Source organism: Lagenorhynchus albirostris, chromosome 10, assembly GCF_949774975.1.
Source record: "Lagenorhynchus albirostris chromosome 10, mLagAlb1.1, whole genome shotgun sequence".
In the NCBI taxonomy this organism is placed as follows: Eukaryota; Metazoa; Chordata; class Mammalia; order Artiodactyla; family Delphinidae; genus Lagenorhynchus; species Lagenorhynchus albirostris.
The window spans coordinates 43,199,622-43,216,580 of NC_083104.1; the positions used below are offsets into that span (position 1 = coordinate 43,199,622).

Sequence of the window (16,959 nt, forward strand, 5' to 3'; positions counted from 1 at the left end):
TCCTCAATAGTTTATGACTCAATTTACATGTCATAGTTTGAAGTGTGTAGGTTTTCACTGTAAGTTGGACACCTTTAATGATGCCTCTCTGGTTTTGATCTTTTCTCTGTCTTTAGTGACAAAATGTATCTTGAACACACTGGACAGTATTATTTTACCCATATTATGGGAAGACTTGATTGGTTTTCTAACTAGCTTACGGGATCTGATGTGAAGAGGATGCAAAAGTCTCAGTGGGCTTCCTGCCACTCTTTGACAGAGTTTCATAAGAGATGATGCCTCCAGGGCAAAATGATTACCAGCTAACAGAATCCCAGTTTCAGATATTCATTCCCATATCTGTCTTTCTGAGTCACACTTCTTTTTCTCCTTGTGTAAAATTATCTCATTCTACACACTCATTTACTCTGGGATATATGATCATATTTTATATTGCAGTATTTTTTTTGCTATTTTCAATATTATTTTTATACTTTAATGAACCTCTTTTTTTTTTTTGCGGTACACGGGCCTCTCACTGCCGTGGCCTCTCCCGTTGCGGAGCACGGGCTCCAGACGCGCAGGCTCAGCGGCCATGGCTCACGGGCCCAGCCGCTCTGCGGCATGTGGGATCCCCCCAGACCGGGGCACGAACCCGCGTCCGCTGCATCGGCAGGCGGACTCCCAACCACTGTGCCACCAGGAAAGCCCAATGAACCTCTTTTGAACTACTGATCCATCTTTATGATTTGGGGCCATACTACCATATAATAGTAACAATAAAATGGAAATATAACACATGTAAACAATCACATGTAAATGGTGTGAAAAATCTCTTAGCAAGCTAAATTAGACTCCATGGCATTCTCTTTAGTATGAACTGAGCTGAACTGGCCAACTCACTTCTCGTGGTACAGGTGTGCCTACAAGACCATGATGATGATTACAAAGGTAATGGGATTTCTGTGGAAATGGTCACTGATCTCACATTTATGAAATGTGAACAAAATTGCTTGTCTGTGCAGCAGACCCTGCCATGCCCCACTCATATCCCATTACACTCACAATTCTCACATGTGTCGATGATGGTTTCTATGGGGCCAACAGGGATGTCATCCAGTGGAAGTGGAGCACGATATCCAAGGCCAGCTCCTGCAAGAGGAAATTCATTTCTATACCATCTATCGAGCTCTGCAGTGAACAGGGCCCTAGGTTCACTGGGAAGCGATGAAGGGCTGAGATCTTAACGAATCAAATGAATCCTTGCTCTCCCACATGGAGCTGATAGGTAAGAAGTGAGATAATTCACTTACTAGAAGCTAGAGTATACTAAGGGCCACAATAATAACAGCTGTGATGGTTTAAAAACATGGCTGCAAATTCTTTCACACTTATCAAAAGAGGGAATCTAATTCCTCTCCCCTTGAATATGGGCCAGCCTTAGTGACCTATCATGAACAAAATGTGCAAGAAGTGATACTGTATGATTTCCAAGGTTAGTTAGTAGGTGATAGAGCTACTGTACGCGCAACTGTTAGGTCAAAGGGTATGTTCATTTAAAATTCTGATCCTAATGCCAGGTTGTTCTCCATTTCTCTCCCACCCCTCCGCCTCCCAAAAGTGGATAAACACTCCTTTTGGATCAGTATACTGGTTTCAACTGGCATTTCTATACTATGGGAGAAGTGAAGCATCTTTTCCCTTGGAACCTCTCTTGGGGTCAGAAGACCCAGCTGGAGACAAGCGTGGGACTCAGGGGAGCCAGGGGGCCCCCGCCAACAATAGCCACGGCTCCACTTGCTCCCCCCTGCTCCCCTGTTTTCGGCGCTTTCCTTCCTCCCCCACAAGCTTCAGATTCCTGGAACCAGGCTCGGTGACCTCACGCCGGTGACTTCACATCCGGGACCTTCTGGGAATTCTCAGCAGCACTTTTTCGTAAGAAAACTAACGGGAGAGGCGGGAGGGGAGGAGGAAAGGGGTGCGTCAGGGGAGGGCCGGAGCTCCCCGCTCAGAGGCAGCTTCCTCCTTCCGGTCGGGGGTGGGTGGAGCTGGCAGCGGCGTGAGGCCGAGCGGCCGCCTGCTAGACCCGAGGCCCCGCCCCCACGCCCCCACGCTCCCCCACGCCCCCCACGCCCCCCACGCCCACCGCGGCTGGGTGCGCGCGCCAACCCGGGACTAGCGGCCGGGCGCCCGTCGCTACAGGTTTGGGACCAGGGGCCAATTACCGGGGGCCCCTAGGCTGAGCCTCTGCCAGAATTTTCTTCCGAAGTTAGATAGTTGTCTAACTTGGCGGCTCTGCCACAGGTGGGGAGCGGGTACCTTCATGAGGGAGAAAAAGTGTGTGTGTGTGTCGCTGACTCGCAGGTACCAACAGTAGTGGGGGAGGGGGGACACGTACAAAACCGAAAGTTTACAACGGCGTTTTCCAAGCTACAAAACTGCATAAAGTTGAGAGGTCAGAGAAGGACACCCTCCATGGCTTCTGCTTCCTTGAAAAGGTTGCCTCAGAGCTGTGTCTTCAACACCAAGCTTACAGAAATGAACCGGAGGGGGAAATGAGGGGGGCTGCATTATGACTTTCGTAAGCCTTAGGCACTTGGGCTTTCATGGGCTCCTTCCTCCGTAAAAAAATATTTAAGAGTATATTTAATAACTGTGGTGGTTACTGATGTTATATACTAAACCATTTTCTTCTACCCAAAAGTTCTTTTTTTCCTGTTGATTTTAAAAGAAGAATATTTTCATGGGCCCATCAAGTATTGTGGGCCTGAGGCTCCATCCATGCCTGCTGTGCCCAGTGGGTAAGCTGACCTTGGACAAAGCCAGGGTGGTGTGACAAAGCCTGGATAGAACATTAAAGGACCTGGAAGGTCTGATTATCTTGGGGGAATGGAGTGAGAGAGGCTATAAACACAGGCGGCAGCTGAACAAGAAGGGCCTTGAATGACGGGAGGAGTGTGGATTTTATGGTGGAGGTGGTGAGGAGCCATTGCAGGGCTGGACTGGAGGATTGATAGTTTGGGGGTGGCACTGGAGGTGGGAAGGGCATTGGGATCGCTGTCGCTGTAATGACATCCAAACTCTTCCTAAGCCACAGTGGAGATGGAAGGGAGGGGGAAGGGTAAGCCACAGATTGATGTGAGGAGGTGGGGCCTGGAGAAGCCTGGGTTGACTTCTCTGGCTCATCCCTCCTGGACAGGAGAAAACAAGAGGAGAAACTGTACCGGCTTCAGGACTTTGGGAAGATCAAATGGAGGGTTCTTCACCAGTCACAAAGCAGGGAGAGTTTGCATACCTTAATAGGTGTGTGGGCGGCTTCAGGGCCACCTCTTGCCCAGATGGCCCAGAAGACAAAACCACAGTCCTCACCTGGGCATTTCCAGAGTTCAGAATGAGAAGAAACAGACTGGGTTTTCAACACCTCTTACAGTAGAATACTGTTCCAGAATCTCATTTGGCTACATGTTGCTCAATCCCCAATAACTGCCCTTTCTCCCCAACCCTGCAGTCCCTGCCAGAAAACAAAAAACAAACAAAAAACTATACGTGATTCCCACCTTCCAACGCAAACACGGCTTCCTCCAGAGCAGACCAGGCCAAAATCCAGGGCTGGGATAGGAATTATACTTACAGGGAGAAGAACTGGGCTCAAATGACTCCTTGAAAGACAAACCTTCATTTATTCACTCTAAAACATGGATTGAGCACCTACTATGTGCTTTTGTACCATTCTAGGCACTGGAGATGCAACAATAAACAAATGAGAAGTGGTTGGCATGGAGATGATACTCCAGTGGAGGGAGATTTGCCTGTGGAGATGGCACTTTCCAAAGTTGGCCACATATTCTTCTAGAACGTTGCCTCTTCCTCATCAAAAGGTAGTGTCTAATACCCCTTCCATTCAATATACAGACTTGTGACTTACTTGTAACCAACCTAATGCAGAAGTGATTGTGTGTGACTTCTGAGGCTAGATCATAAAAGGCAATGCAGCTTCTGCCTTGTTAGTTGGGACACACGCCTTTGGAAATGAGATGCAACACAGGAAGTCCAACTACCCTGAGACTCCCATAATGTGAGGAGGCCCAGGCAACACGGGGAGGCCACACATATGTGTTCTGGCTGACATTCCAGCTGAGGTCCCAGCCAGTAGCCAGCATCAACTGCCAGACATTTGAGTGAGTGAGTTTTCAGATGTTTGCAGACCCTAGCTGTCATATTACCCCCACCCTTTGAGACTTTCCAGCTGAGGCCTCACACATCATGCCCACTGTGTTCTGTCCAAATTCCTGACCCACAGAATTCATGAGCACCATAAAATGGTTTTTTAAACCACTAAATTTGGGGTGGTTTGCCATGCAGGAATAGTATGCAGAACACTGACAATAAACAAGCAAATATGTGAGCAAGATACTTTTCTACTGTGATAGGTTCTCAGGAAAACAAACAAAAATAGCACAGCATGATAACTTGGAGGAAGGCCGCTATAGATTGGGAGTGGGTGGGTGTCGGGATAGGTGGGGGAGGCAGAGGAGGTATGGATCAGGAAAGTTCTTTCTGGAGAGACATTTGAACTGGAATGTGAGTGAGAAAGAGCCCAGCCACTAAAGATCTTGCAGAAGAGACTTCCTAGCATAGGGTACAGCAGGTGCAAAGGCCCTGAGGCAGGAATCAGCTTGGTGTGTTCTGTGAAGATCAGGAAGGCCAGTGTAACTAGGGGGATGTGGGTGAGGAGGAGAATGGGGCAATGAAGTTGGAGAGGAAGGTTGAGAGGCAAGGCATTCTGGTCTTACAGGCCCCTGAGAAGAGTTAGATTTCAGGCTGAGTGAGCTGAAAGCCTGTGGAGGGTATTATAAAGGAGTGACTTGGTCTGGTAAACTCTTGATAAGAGCTTTGGGTGCCAGGTGGATGACAGACTGTAAAGACAGGGCAAAGGGAAGACCACTTGGGAGGCTATGGCAGTGGTCCAGGAAAGGCGGGATGGATGGTGGCCTGGGACAGGGTGATGGCGGTGAAGATGGGGACTGTTGGATAAGCTGGGAACAGAGGCAGTGACAGAGTAATGAGAAGGGAGGAGGCGCCCGGCCGGCAGGACGGTCCTGGATGGGGCCGCGGCAGGGGTGAGGACCGGAACTGGCATCCTTCTGGAATCCGGGAGGGAGGCTCCGAGCAGGGGCCTGCCAGGACGGCGTGTACTGGCGTCCGGCGTCTGCCGCGCGGAGCCTGCCCCTGGCTGCGCGCCTGCCGGGTGTTTCCCAGCAACGGCTACCGCAGCCCGAAAAGTTCCGAACCCAGCGGCCGAGGTGATGTCATTGTCACCTTGGCGACGGCGGGTGGGAACACGCCCCCTCCAGGCTAGGGGCGGGGTCTGGGCGCCGCATGCTCCGCCCCCAGTCGGCCCACGTGGAAATGCCGCCCACTCCCCCGGCAGGAGGAGAGGCGGTGCCTGGGGTTCGGCAGCAGGTGTGATGGCGGGTGTGATAGCTTGTGAGGGCACTGGGCGAGGCCTTACTGAGCGGCGGCTGTTCTCCTTGCGTGCTGCCTCTGGTGCGCTCACTACCCATCCACCAACCTCTCCCCACTCTTCCCCTAGGCCGCCACCTCCAGCTATTAGGACTGGCTTCCTCTGTCATTCAGAGATGCCTTCCCCAACCACGCAAGCTAAAGTAACTGCCAATTCTCCTCTCGTGGGCTGACCTTGTTTTTATTTCCTTCACAGTATCGCTCCCTTCTAAAATTACCTTCTCTGCTTATAATATATTGTCTTCCTTCTCTAAGTTCCATGAGGTCAGGGGTAAATTCTGCCATGTTCATCTCTATTCTCAGCACCCTGGATGGAACCTGGCATGAAGTAGGTGCTCAATAAATGTTAGTTGGATGAATCAGTGAATTCACTCAATCATTTCATTTACCCAGGGGTTCATTTATTTGACATTTGTGCAGTGCCTTCTAGGCACTTGTGATAAGCAGTAAGGATACTGAGATGAACGAGACAGGGAGTCCACCTGGAGGTGAGAACAAGAGATAGATTAAAACTAATAATTACAGTAGGAGAAGTGAACAGCCTTGAGTTTCCAGACGCTGGGCATAGTTCCAAGCACTTTACATATATTAATTCACTTAATCTGCACAATAGTAGGCACTTATAATCGTGCCCACTTTACAAATGGGAACACTGAGAACAGTCATGCCATAAGTTACTGGGCCCTGTAATCAAGTGAGATCCCACAGAGGACGGGGGAGGGTGACCCGTGGCGAGGGGGTAATAATGAGATGTGTAGCCGGCCCAGGTAGGCCGATTTGCTATCTTAATTGCTTATACACACCAGTCTTCCAGGGGACAGACTGCTTCCAGCTCAGAGCTCTGCTGCCCCAGGGGAACCCCTGTCAGTGGAGCAGGCAATGATGGGGCTGGGAGGGATGTGGAGGGCTGATCCCTGGGCTGGTGGTATGATGGGAGCCTACCTGTTCAACAAAAGCAAAGTATGGACAAGTTTCCACCTAACCTTATCGGGGGCAGGATGTGTGTGTGGGTCGGGGGAGGCAGGGGTGGACAATCGTAGTTGTCCACCTATACAGAAGGGTGTTTAGGCAATCCAGGAACTACACTCACTCCCACCTCTGGGTGTTTGCATGTGCTCGTCCCCCTGCCTAGCTGGCACTTCCCCCTGATTGTCCCATAACTGGCTTTTTGTTATTCAGATCTCAGTTGAAAAATTTTTTCTCCTTGGAGGGGTGTGCCTTGGCCACACTCTCTAAGGCAATCACCTACCACTGTCACATCATCATGTTTTAAGATTCCTACCCCAGAGTGGGAGAATGGCTTAGTCAGCCGCATAACCCTTATTCCTGAACTGATTTTTCCTGTTTATTCATAGTCTCTCTGCCTCCTCATTCTAGAAAGTCAGTTCCCTGAGTGTATGACCCCATTAGACCTCACCTCTGTGTCCCAGCTGCCTAGAACAGGCCTGGCATGCAGCAGGCGCTCAGTGCTTTTTGAAAGTGTGGAAAAGGGCCCTTCACCAGATCATTCTGACTTTCCAGGCCAGGATCTGTGCCCTCCCCTTCCCAGGAACCTCTGCTCTAAACATTGCACCTGGCCTGACCAGGAGGAAGGTGGCCCAGCAGTCTTGGCCACTGGAGTTCTCCTGGCTGTGGCCCTCCCTCCTTCCCGGGCCTGACTGGGCCATTCTTCCACTCTGGGGCAGGATTCTGTTCAGATTCCACTCCAGGGTGGTGTCCAAGGTAGGGAGCAGCAGTGTATGTATGGGTTGGGGGATGGGGAGCAAGGAGAATGGGGGATGGGCAGGCCTTTCTGGTTCCCAACCAAGATGGTAGAAGAAGGGGTGGCTTTTCAGAGCTTTCTAACACTGCTGTTGCCAGGAACACAGGGCACCCGGAGGTGTGGCTGTTTTTCCCCTACAGTGAGAACCCAGACTCTGGGACAGATGCACAGTTAGACACAGAGAGGAGGGAATAAAACTTGGGTTTATTCAGACTGTATCCTTCCCATTTGGGGTACAGAGTCAGGGGCATTGGGGGTGGAGAGAACCTTTGGCTTCTAGGGACATTGGTGATCGCCGACATTTTCTGTATGACCTTTGTGCTGCCAGGATGATTCGCTGAATGAGAGAGATGGTAATGAAGGGGCCCTTCTGGGGCCCTAGTCAATCTGAAACAGAGACCAGTGCAGCTGGCCCTGTCCTCTCCAGGAATTAAAGAGCAGAAGACTAAGAACATTTGACTTGTATCAAAAGAAATGAAGGCTGAAGGTCACTCACGGGGTTCTGTCTCAGGCAGTGGCGTGCATACTCACTCGTGTTGGCACGCAGGCCAGGCCTGTGAGAGGAGCGTGTGTGCCTGTACAGATTACATCCTCCGCGAGCAGCTGTGAGCCCCCATCCAGCTCCTGGGCTTGGGCTACTCAGAGGGGCTTCTTTCCACTTTTCTCTCCCCCCTTTGGCAAGAACTGATGAAAAGGAAACTTTCCACAAGTCTCAGAACATGCCCTTTCTTTTTGGTCCTTGCCTCAGCTGTGCAGGAGGTAGGCACCCACCTCCGTCCCAGGGCCCTGGGGATGGGTGGGAGGCTGTGGTGGGAGGTGGAGGGGCTCACTGAGCAGCTGGCTGGGAGTGGCTGCAGGGCACACACACCTTCCCAGCTTCTGCCAGGCCTGTGCTGAGCCCGGCTGGACTGTGCAGGAACTGCCTCATCAAGGGAGAGGCGTGGAGCCCGAGGTGGGGGCCTGGGCCCCTGGGCGGCTCTGTGGGCTCGGTGACCGTGGTGGGGGAGGTGAGCACTGAGGTCCTGCACTGGTCCACCTTCTCATATTGCTCGGTCACTGTTCTTGTGGCTCCATAGTGCTGGGAGCCACCGGGCCCAGTCTGCAGCTCCAGAACACTTTTCTGCTGCCTGGTGGGCAGGGGGCTGGCTGAGGCAGGGGCATGCTGGGGCTGTCCGGAGCACTGGGTGGCTTCTTTCTTCCCAGCCTTGTCCCAGACATCTTTCTGGTGGGGCTGAGCCTGGCCCGTGGCCGACTCGATGGAGATAAAGGTTGGGGAGGAGGGTGAATCTCTGCTGGGAGGTAACACTTGAGGGAGGCTTGACTCTTCTCTCATGGTCTCCAGCCTCCGAGTAGAAGGGGTGGTTGGGGCTGCTTGATTTCTGGCCTCAGTGTGATTTCTGACCTTGGCCTGACCCTGGACCTCAGTGTGGCATGTAACCTCAGTTTGACTCCTGACCTCCTGGCCTGGGCAGTTGGGCCTGACTCTACTGCTGTCTGTGACACTGACCTTGTGGGCCCTGTGGTCCTTTAGAGGTCCCTGGGAATGGCCTCTGGTGTTAGTCCCAGGCTGGAGGCTAGACATGGAGCTGAGGGCCTTGTGCACGGCCTCCTCGATGTCCAGCAGCCTGGCCAGGGTCTGTTCCTTCAGCCGGGCCACCTCCGTGCTGACCCTTGTCAGTTCCCCAAAGGCCTGCTCCACTGAGGCCTCGGGCTTGTTGGGGGCAGCAGGAGCTGGAGGGGCCCCTCTCAGCTGGGGCACAGCCTCAAAGAGCCTCCTCAATGCCCGCACGTCCACAGTGCTTTTGGCCTCCTTCTCCAGTGCTTGCACCTGGCTCAGGAGGCCCTGGAGCTCTTGCTGGCTTCCCTGCAGAATCTTGGAGCTCTCAGGGACCCCTTGCTGGGAACCATCCGTGCACTTCTTTCCTGAGGGGCTGGGGCCCTGCTGTGGTGAGGTGGGGTCACTGCTGAGAGCTGAGAGCTTGAGGGGCTCAGGGCTCTGGTCGTTGCTGCCCGCAGCCTGACTTTTGGTGGGCCTGGGGGCCACGGTGCTGGAGTCATGCTGGGGGCTGTGCTGGCTCTGTCCAGTGGAGCATCCAGCCGGCGATATTCGGCCCTGGCCTGCAGTGGTGGGGACCTTGGTTGGCCGAAGGTCATGGTCAGCTGTACCAGTCTCACCTTGTCTGTATTTTCCTTGCCCCACCTCCTTAGAGGAGCTGGGAGAGAGGGCTGAGGGCTTGGGCAGCCAGTGAGGCGGGGGGATCTGGCTTAGATGTGCAGGTTTGGGGGGCAGCTGGGGCTTCTTCCTTGGGTGCGTGGTGGGCTCCAGTTTCGGGGTTTTTGTCTGTGAATCCCCAAGGCTTCTCTGGCCAGCAGGGCTGCTGTGGGACTGGAGAAGGGGGTCCTGCGTGGGCTCAGAGGCCTGCTGGATGGAATTCTCATCATGGCCGGCTTGGGCTGGGAAGTCAGGTCCCGTCACAGCAGCTGGGAGAGGAGGAGGAGGCGGAACAGAGGCATTATGGGAGTGCAGGCTGGCACCTGCAGCCTGAGGCCCAGAGGCCAGAGTGTGGGGGGCTAAAGGGGCAGCCTTCAGGGTGGTCTCTGCAGCTTGGAGGACCCCTGGGCCGAGTCCTGCCATCACCTTCTCTGGAGGTCCCCAGGCCTTCTGTGTGTGGCTCCCAGGCTCCTCTTGCCCAGGCCCGAGACTCTGACCTGGGCCTTCCAGGAGTGGGCTGGGAGCCTGAGACAGGAGCGCAGTCTCCCTGCCCCTTGGCAAGTCTCCTCTCTCAGAAAGCCAGACACCCCCCGGTAGGTCAAAGGTCCTGATGGGATGAGCAGTGTAAATGCCATCCTGAATAGTCACCCACCCCCTAGGCAGCCCTCCAGGCAGTGCTTTCTGTTCCCCACTGACCTTTCTGGGGGCTGCTGGGATCCTGGGGTCACCTCCAGCCAGAGGCCTGGTGTTGCTCTGGGCAGTCCCAGTGGCTGTGGCCGGTACTTGCAGAAGACTATCCTGGGAGGGCATAGAGGCGGCTCCAGGGGTGGGGCCCTGCTTGTGCTTGCTCAGAACTTGCTGGTCCAGGCTTTGGGCTTTGGCTGTTGCCATTCGCAGACTCTGCATGGCAGCCTGGAGGTTTGGGGACCTGGGCCCCAGGGGCATAGTCGTGGCTCCATCTGACTTTCCCAAAGCTTCCATCCCTTTCTGCCCAGTGCATCTACTTTCCTGCTTTTCTTCCCCAGCCAGAGGGACTGCCTTTCCAATGGCCTGTGGGGGGCAGGGGGTGGCCCCCGGCCCTCTCAGATGCCCCATCCCCATGCTGGGGTCCAGTGGGGGAACATGGATGATGCTCTCAGTCAGGGGCAGCCTCTGGGCCCCCTCGCTGGCTGGCACTGGACTTGAGTCAGCCGGTGGCTCCCATCGCAGACTGTGCAGGCCACTCAGGTCTCCTTTGTCTATGCAGCTGGCCAGCAGCTGCACACTGCTCCTCTCAGGGGCCCTGCTGGTTAGCCGGGGCTGCAGAGAGTAGGCGGTCAGTGCCACTAGGCCCTGCTCTGTCTCCTGCATCACTAGCCCAGTTCTCGCCACCGAGGTCCCGAGGCCACAAGCCAGCAACTGCTGGAACTCAGGGTCCATGTCTTCGACCTTCCAGCTGCTGCCTGGTGCTGGCAGCTTCAATGGCTTGAGGCGAAGCTGGCCCACTGGGTCCTCCTGCACCAGCAGCCCCTGCTGGTCCACGTCTGGCCGGCGCAGCACTTGGCGGACGATCCTGGGAAGCTCGCCAGACACCAGCTCCTCCTTCCGAACGTGGGGGCTGCCCTGACCTGGGCCTGGGAGCACGTACTTGGCAAGGCAGAGCTCCCCTGGCCCTCGGGCCTCCATGATGATGCCTCCGTGGTGCAGGATGCCAGGTGTGGCGTGCAGAGTCCGCAGGGTCCCCTCAGTTGCAGTCTGTTGCCTCTCCCACACCCTGTTGCCTGAGGGGCCCATGGGCTGCTCTTCCTGGAGGTTGCCCCCGTGGATGCTGTCAGCTGCCAGGGAGCCCATGGGGCAATTCTCAAAGAGCCAGGTGAACTTGTGCACAGAGCCTGCTGGGATGGGCTCAGGGATTACCCTGGATCCCTGGTTTTCCCTCTTGCCTGCCTCCAGGGCCTGGAAAACCTCCTTCCGACGAGACACCTGCCCTGAGGGGATGTCCACTCTGCTGCAGTATCGCACAGGCCCCCTTCTGCAGGGATGGCCTGAGGCCTGCAGAGGCTCAGTCTCAAAGACGTGTCTGTCTGTCTGTCTTTCCCCAGCCTGGACCTGGCTGACCTCAAGGTGCTGCTCCCTGGAGCTTTCTGGTCTGTCTGGGGGTTGGGGCGTGAACATCCAGGTGCAGGACCGTGCCTTGGCCTTGGGTGTGGGATCTGTGACCTCTGACCCCTGCTTCTCACCCAACTCACTCATTGGACATGTCTCGAACAACCAGCGGATGGTCTGCACATCGCCCTTGGGGGATGCTTCAAGCTGAGGGCCTCCCTGAGGCTTTCCTTCTTCTTCCCGTCGTTCCTGCTGCTCCCGTTGGTGGATTACCTCCAGGGGCTGGGTCTCAAAGAGCCACCGGGCAGTGCCCACGTCTCCAGCCACCACTTCCTGCCGGGTGATGCCCCGCACCACGTCGACGGTACTGGGGTTTTGGCCTAGTTGGTCTAGGGGCTGTGTCTCAAACATCCACCTGTAACCCTGTACATCACCTCCGACTACATGCTCTCTGCTGACAGAGGTCAGGGCATGGAGGTGGCCTTTGCCATCCTGCATGGCATACACCGGGGACCCTATGTCCTGGGACTGCCCAGCAGAATCAGTTCCTTCTGCTCTGCTTATGCTCCCATGGGCCGAAGCTTCACCCTGCCTGATGCTGTCTAGGGGTAGGGTCTCAAAAAGGTTCTTAAAGGTCTTCACGTCTCCCTTCACCCCATCCCTCTGGGGGGCACTCTGAGAGAGGCACAGTGCTGAGGAACCATCACTGGATAGACGCTCGTACATGAACCTCTCACCCTCCTGGGGTCCCACCCGCTGCAGGTGACCCACTTGGACCTTGTCTCTAAGTGTATCCAGGGGCTGCATCTCAAATAGCCACAGGGTGGAGCGGACATCACCGGGGATCACTTCCTCTTTGGGTGGCGCCTCAGGTCCAGCCTCCTCTTCCCCCTTTAGAGTGTCTAGTGCTCGGGTCTCAAACAAATGCCGCTGCTGCTGAACGTCTGGACCAGGAGGGATAAGATCTGGGGATGGCTGGAAGTCCTTCTCGTCCACCAAGATCTCCCGGATGGCATCCAGGGGCTGTGTCTCAAAGATCCAGCGAGTTGCACTGACGTCGGGCCTGGCCGCCTCCTCCAGAGAGATCCCCCGGATCACCCGCACCTGGCTGGGGTCCCGGTTGATGGCGTCCAGAGGCTGTGTTTCAAAGAGCCAACGGGCAGACCTCACCGCGTTGCTTTGGATCTCCTCCCGGCAGGCGGCCTTGACCTCGTGGATGGCTCCCTCTGCGTCCTGGATGGCACACAGCGGCTCTGTTTGGAACAGCTTCACCGTCTTCTTTACATCGCCCTTCAGCTCCTGGATCTCTGAGCGCAGCTCCAAGGGGCTCTGCTCCTGGATGGAGGGGCGGGAGCCCAGGCGGTCCAGTGGCCGCGTCTCGAAGAGCATCCTGGTACCCTGGACATCTCCACTGGCTGCAGGCTCCCTCACTGTAGCTGCCGGTGCCTCAGCATGGCCCGTCAGCTCATCCAGTGGCTTTGTCTCAAACAGCCAGCGGGCTGCATGGACGTCCCCTCCAGATGGCCGAGGTCCGGCTGGCTCCTGGTCTGTGCTGTTGGCAAAGGAGCCTTCCTCAAACTTGCGGGAGGTGGCCTGGACATTGCCGCTGGGCACGGGCTCCTTGGCAGGTGGCCTCTCATGGTCCCCAATGGCGTCCAGCCGCCAGTTCTCAAAGATCCAGCGCATGCACTGGACATCACCCTCTGTGGGCTCTTCGGAACCCAGGATCTCAGCCAAGTCTTCAGCCACAGCCTCAGCCAGATTCTTGCGGAGCTCGGGGTGGATGTGCTTGTAGAGGCGGCGGAGCTCGCTGGCTTGCCGCTGCTGGTGGAACTTGGAGAAGGACTCCTTGGGTGGCGGCAGTGGCAGATCGTCCAGAGCAGGTGGTGGAGGGAGGGGCAGGTCCTCTGTAGCTGCCACTGGGATGCTTGGGGTGGGGGCCACCTGCGTCTGAGCGTCGGCCATCCTTCTGAGGAGAGGGGACAGAGATGAGGATGGGGCGGGGGGCATTAGGTGGGATGGGGCTGGTTTCTGGGAGAAGTGGCAGGGAGCAGGGCCCAGGGGCAGAGTAGCCCTGCTGTGGCATGTGCTTAGACCCCCTCCCTTTCCAGACCTCGCCTGGGTCTCACCCTGCCACCTGCGTGGTTGATATATGACAAGTCTTGAGTTTAATGCACATGGAGCCATCCATCAGGGTGCTTCCTCAGAATCACCTGGGTTGCTAGGGAGCAAACAGGGCACTGTGGGCTTTGAAGCTGTCCTTCAGCCAAGGGATGCCCAAACCTCCACTGGGAAAATTGGACGTGCCCGTCCTTGCCTGCCTTTGCCAAAATCAGTTTTTCCCTGGCAGACTCTCAGGTGAGTGGCCTGGGGGAATTCTGATTTAAGGGGTCCCAGTCAGGGGGAGGCAGTTACCTAAACTGGTAACTATTTTCCATGGAGAGAAATAGTCATCAGTTATGTTTCCTTTCGTAACACCAGAGGGCGCACTTGTCACTTTCATGGGGGAGGGGGGCAAGGGGGGTGGCCTGCCCAGCTCCACTCACCCTTCCCAGGCCAGGGAGGCAAAGCGGGGGCCAGCAGCCCGAGCTACAGCGGAAGCAGCGAGGTTGAGTGAGGGTTCACCAGGTATCTCATGGTTAGGCAGAGCCTGATTCTGAATCCTAGTTAGGGGTTTTCTGTGCCAAGACTCAGAAGATCTGAGCTAGAGCGACCTCAAGGATCTTCTGGCCCAACCACTGTTACTTAAAGAAGAGGCCTAGAGTCAGATCTTGGCGAATGAGGGGCAGGCAGTGCTGGCTTGGAGTTCCTAGACCCCATAGGTAGGGAGTGTGAAGCTTTCTTAGTGGCGTGGTGTCCCTCTGTTCCCCGGAAGGCACCCCAGGAGAGTGTGAGGGTGACACCCACAGGGAGGGGAGGCAGTGCGACCAAGGGCCTTCTTGCAGAGATAGCCCCGCCCCTCACTCGTGGATCCTCATCCCCAGTTGTGTGCAACCCAAATCTCCTGTGCTCCTCTTCTTTCTCCCTCTTCATGCCCATCAGCTTCCACAAAGGCCCCTCCCATCCCTGCCCCCCATGGCCTCCCACCGCTCAAGCCCTTCTCTGGTCTCTGTCCTCGGTGTCTTATCTGTCTTGTGACAGGTGTACTAACAGTCCCCAGAGGCCAGTAGGGAAAGTATGAGAAGCACGTTCCCCCTCTTACTGCCCCTGACCCACTGCTCTGCTCCGCACTCGGTGCTAAATATAGCCGAGGTCCTGGCCTCAGCACAGCAGCCCTGCGCTGGGGAGAGGTCAGGCTCAGCCAGTGGGACCCCTGGGAGCCTGGACCCACCTCATCTCCTTCTCTGCCCTGGGCTCCTTGATCCTGCCTCCTGAGCTGGTGTCAGGCCCCTGGCCTACAGCATGACCAGTGCTAGAACCCTCTCCTGGCCGAAGCGACCTGGGGCTGGGGGAAGGACTTTCTTCTCACGGCTGCCTCAGAAGGGGGGAAACTGAGCCTTGCGTGCCCCACCCCACCCCGACTTGTCCACCAAAGGCATCCGAGCCCCAAGGAGTGTGACATCTAAAGCCGGCAGCCCGAGTCTCATTACCTGCTCCGGGTGCTTCCTTTAGTCTCTGAGTTCTCATGAGGACCCTCTGCCACAGGCAGACCTCAACTGTCCCCACCTCCTCACTGTCCTGTCACCCTGGTGGCCTGAGCAGATGGCACGTACAGGCCACCAGCTCCACCCTATCCCCACCCGCAGGAATCTCCAGAATTCCTACTATGGTCACAAGTTGTCAGCATCACAAAGTCCAGAGATGGCAGACCTGAGGACCCGCAGAGGTCACTGAGCCCAACCCCCTCACTGTTCAGACAGGGAAACAGGCCCCAAGAGGGGAAGGAGGTGACCCAGGAGGCTCCGCCAGGTGGTAGCAAGGCCTTCCCACCACGGTTCTTGAGGGCAGGGACAGGGGTGGGGTGAGGGCAGAGTTCAGAACTGGGACAAGACTTAGGGCAGGGCCTGAGCCTTAGTGGGTGTCCCTGAGCTCGGCCTCCCAGGGCTGGGCCGGCCTCTCAGGGAGACCCCTACTTTTGCTTCCAGGTCTGCTCTTTCTTGGCCCAGCACCTCCACACATCTCTACATCTGGACAGACTCAGATCTGGTTGCCCTACCTTGAGCCGCCACCCCCCCCCACCGCCCCCAGATCTTCCCCAAGGGCTTTCCAACTGGGCAAGTCGATGGCCTGCATCCCACCCCAGGCCCTAGGCCATGATTTGTGGGGATCTGGGCTCAGGCCAGCCCTGGGGAGACATTCCCGGTCCAGATATGCCAAGACTTTCACCCGCAGCAGCTGGGCACTGGGCTTGTCCTACCAGTGCAGAGTTGGGCCCACTTACCCCCCTCCAGCCTCCATGTCCTCCCCCGACTCCTCTGTCCTTTCTTCCAGACACTGGGCCTAGCTGGGGCTTCCCTTGGGAAGAAGCCCTGAAGCCTGAGGAACTCCATACCTGTATTTTAAAAATTGCAACCCCAGGCCATTTCCTCCCGCAAGCCTTTCTGGATTATGCCAGGCTGGCTGGAACCTGCCCCTCTGCAGGCCTCAGGCCTGTGGCAGCCATTCTGGGACCCCCCGTGGAGCTCACGATAACTCTCTCTTAACTTCTTCTTGGAATCTTTCTATCAGACCCCTCCACTCACCTGCCTCCAGATGCACGCCCCTCACCCTCCTTCCCCCACCCAGAGCTGCCCCTCATACATGCTACCCTGAGAGGGTCCAGGGGGGTCCCAGCCTGGAGATCCAGCCCTGCCGTGGAGAGACAAAGGGGTGGGTTACTCACCCGAGTGTCCTGCTTGGCTGATGGTGGTTTGGGGTCTGTGGCAGGTGTGGCCTAAGGGGCTGTTGTTCTTCTCGTTGTTTGGGGCTGGTCTTGCTCTGGCGGCTCCGTCAGATGCCTTCTCGCTGCCCTGGCTCCAGGTCTCTGTCCCCTGCCAGCCCCAGCAGCTGCCTTTATCTGGCTGGTTAGGGGGTGGGCCAAGGTGGGGGCGGGTGGGGGGAGGCTCAGTTCAGAGTATGAAGTGGTTCCGTTATTTTTAGGGCTTGTGGAAGTTAACTGGTCTGTCCTGGGAATCAGTTACATGTCCTTTCTGTTGGGGAGGGGAAGAGGAGTGGGGAGGGGAGAGCTTCATTCATCCCCGTCTGATCTGAGGATTGGGGTCAGTGACTCAGCCATGGTGTGTGGTGCGGGTATCCCACACTGTTTTGAGGGCATGAATAAGGAGGGGCATCTGACACCTGAGTGGCCCAGCTCCCACCTCCGTACTCCAGACCAGCCTCTGAGTATTCCTGACATGTGCTGTGCGTCCACCTTGCCACGAGACTGGAGGCCCCCTGAGGGCAGGCCTGGCGCCCTCCT

The 16,959-nt window shown here is 56.1% G+C and overlaps 1 protein-coding gene across 3 annotated transcripts; it reads right to left on the bottom strand.

Moving 5' to 3' along the window:
- Positions 1 to 7,449: 7,449 nt before the first annotated feature.
- Positions 7,450 to 16,521, bottom strand: XIRP1 (xin actin binding repeat containing 1). 3 transcript variants are annotated; one of them, XM_060162208.1, is made up of 2 exons: positions 16,384 to 16,521; positions 7,450 to 13,530 (listed from the first exon to the last, which is right to left on the bottom strand). In XM_060162208.1, the coding sequence occupies exon 2, from the start codon at positions 13,524 to 13,526 to the stop codon at positions 8,091 to 8,093; it is 5,436 nt and encodes a 1,811-aa protein (XP_060018191.1). In that variant the 5' UTR covers positions 13,527 to 13,530; positions 16,384 to 16,521; the 3' UTR covers positions 7,450 to 8,090. The 3 variants fall into 3 exon arrangements, with proteins under 3 accessions (XP_060018191.1, XP_060018192.1, XP_060018193.1); XM_060162209.1 differs by having other exon boundaries at positions 7,450 to 13,527; positions 16,384 to 16,507; XM_060162210.1 differs by lacking the exon at positions 16,384 to 16,521 and having other exon boundaries at positions 9,602 to 9,745; positions 10,173 to 15,718.
- Positions 16,522 to 16,959: the final 438 nt, after the last annotated feature.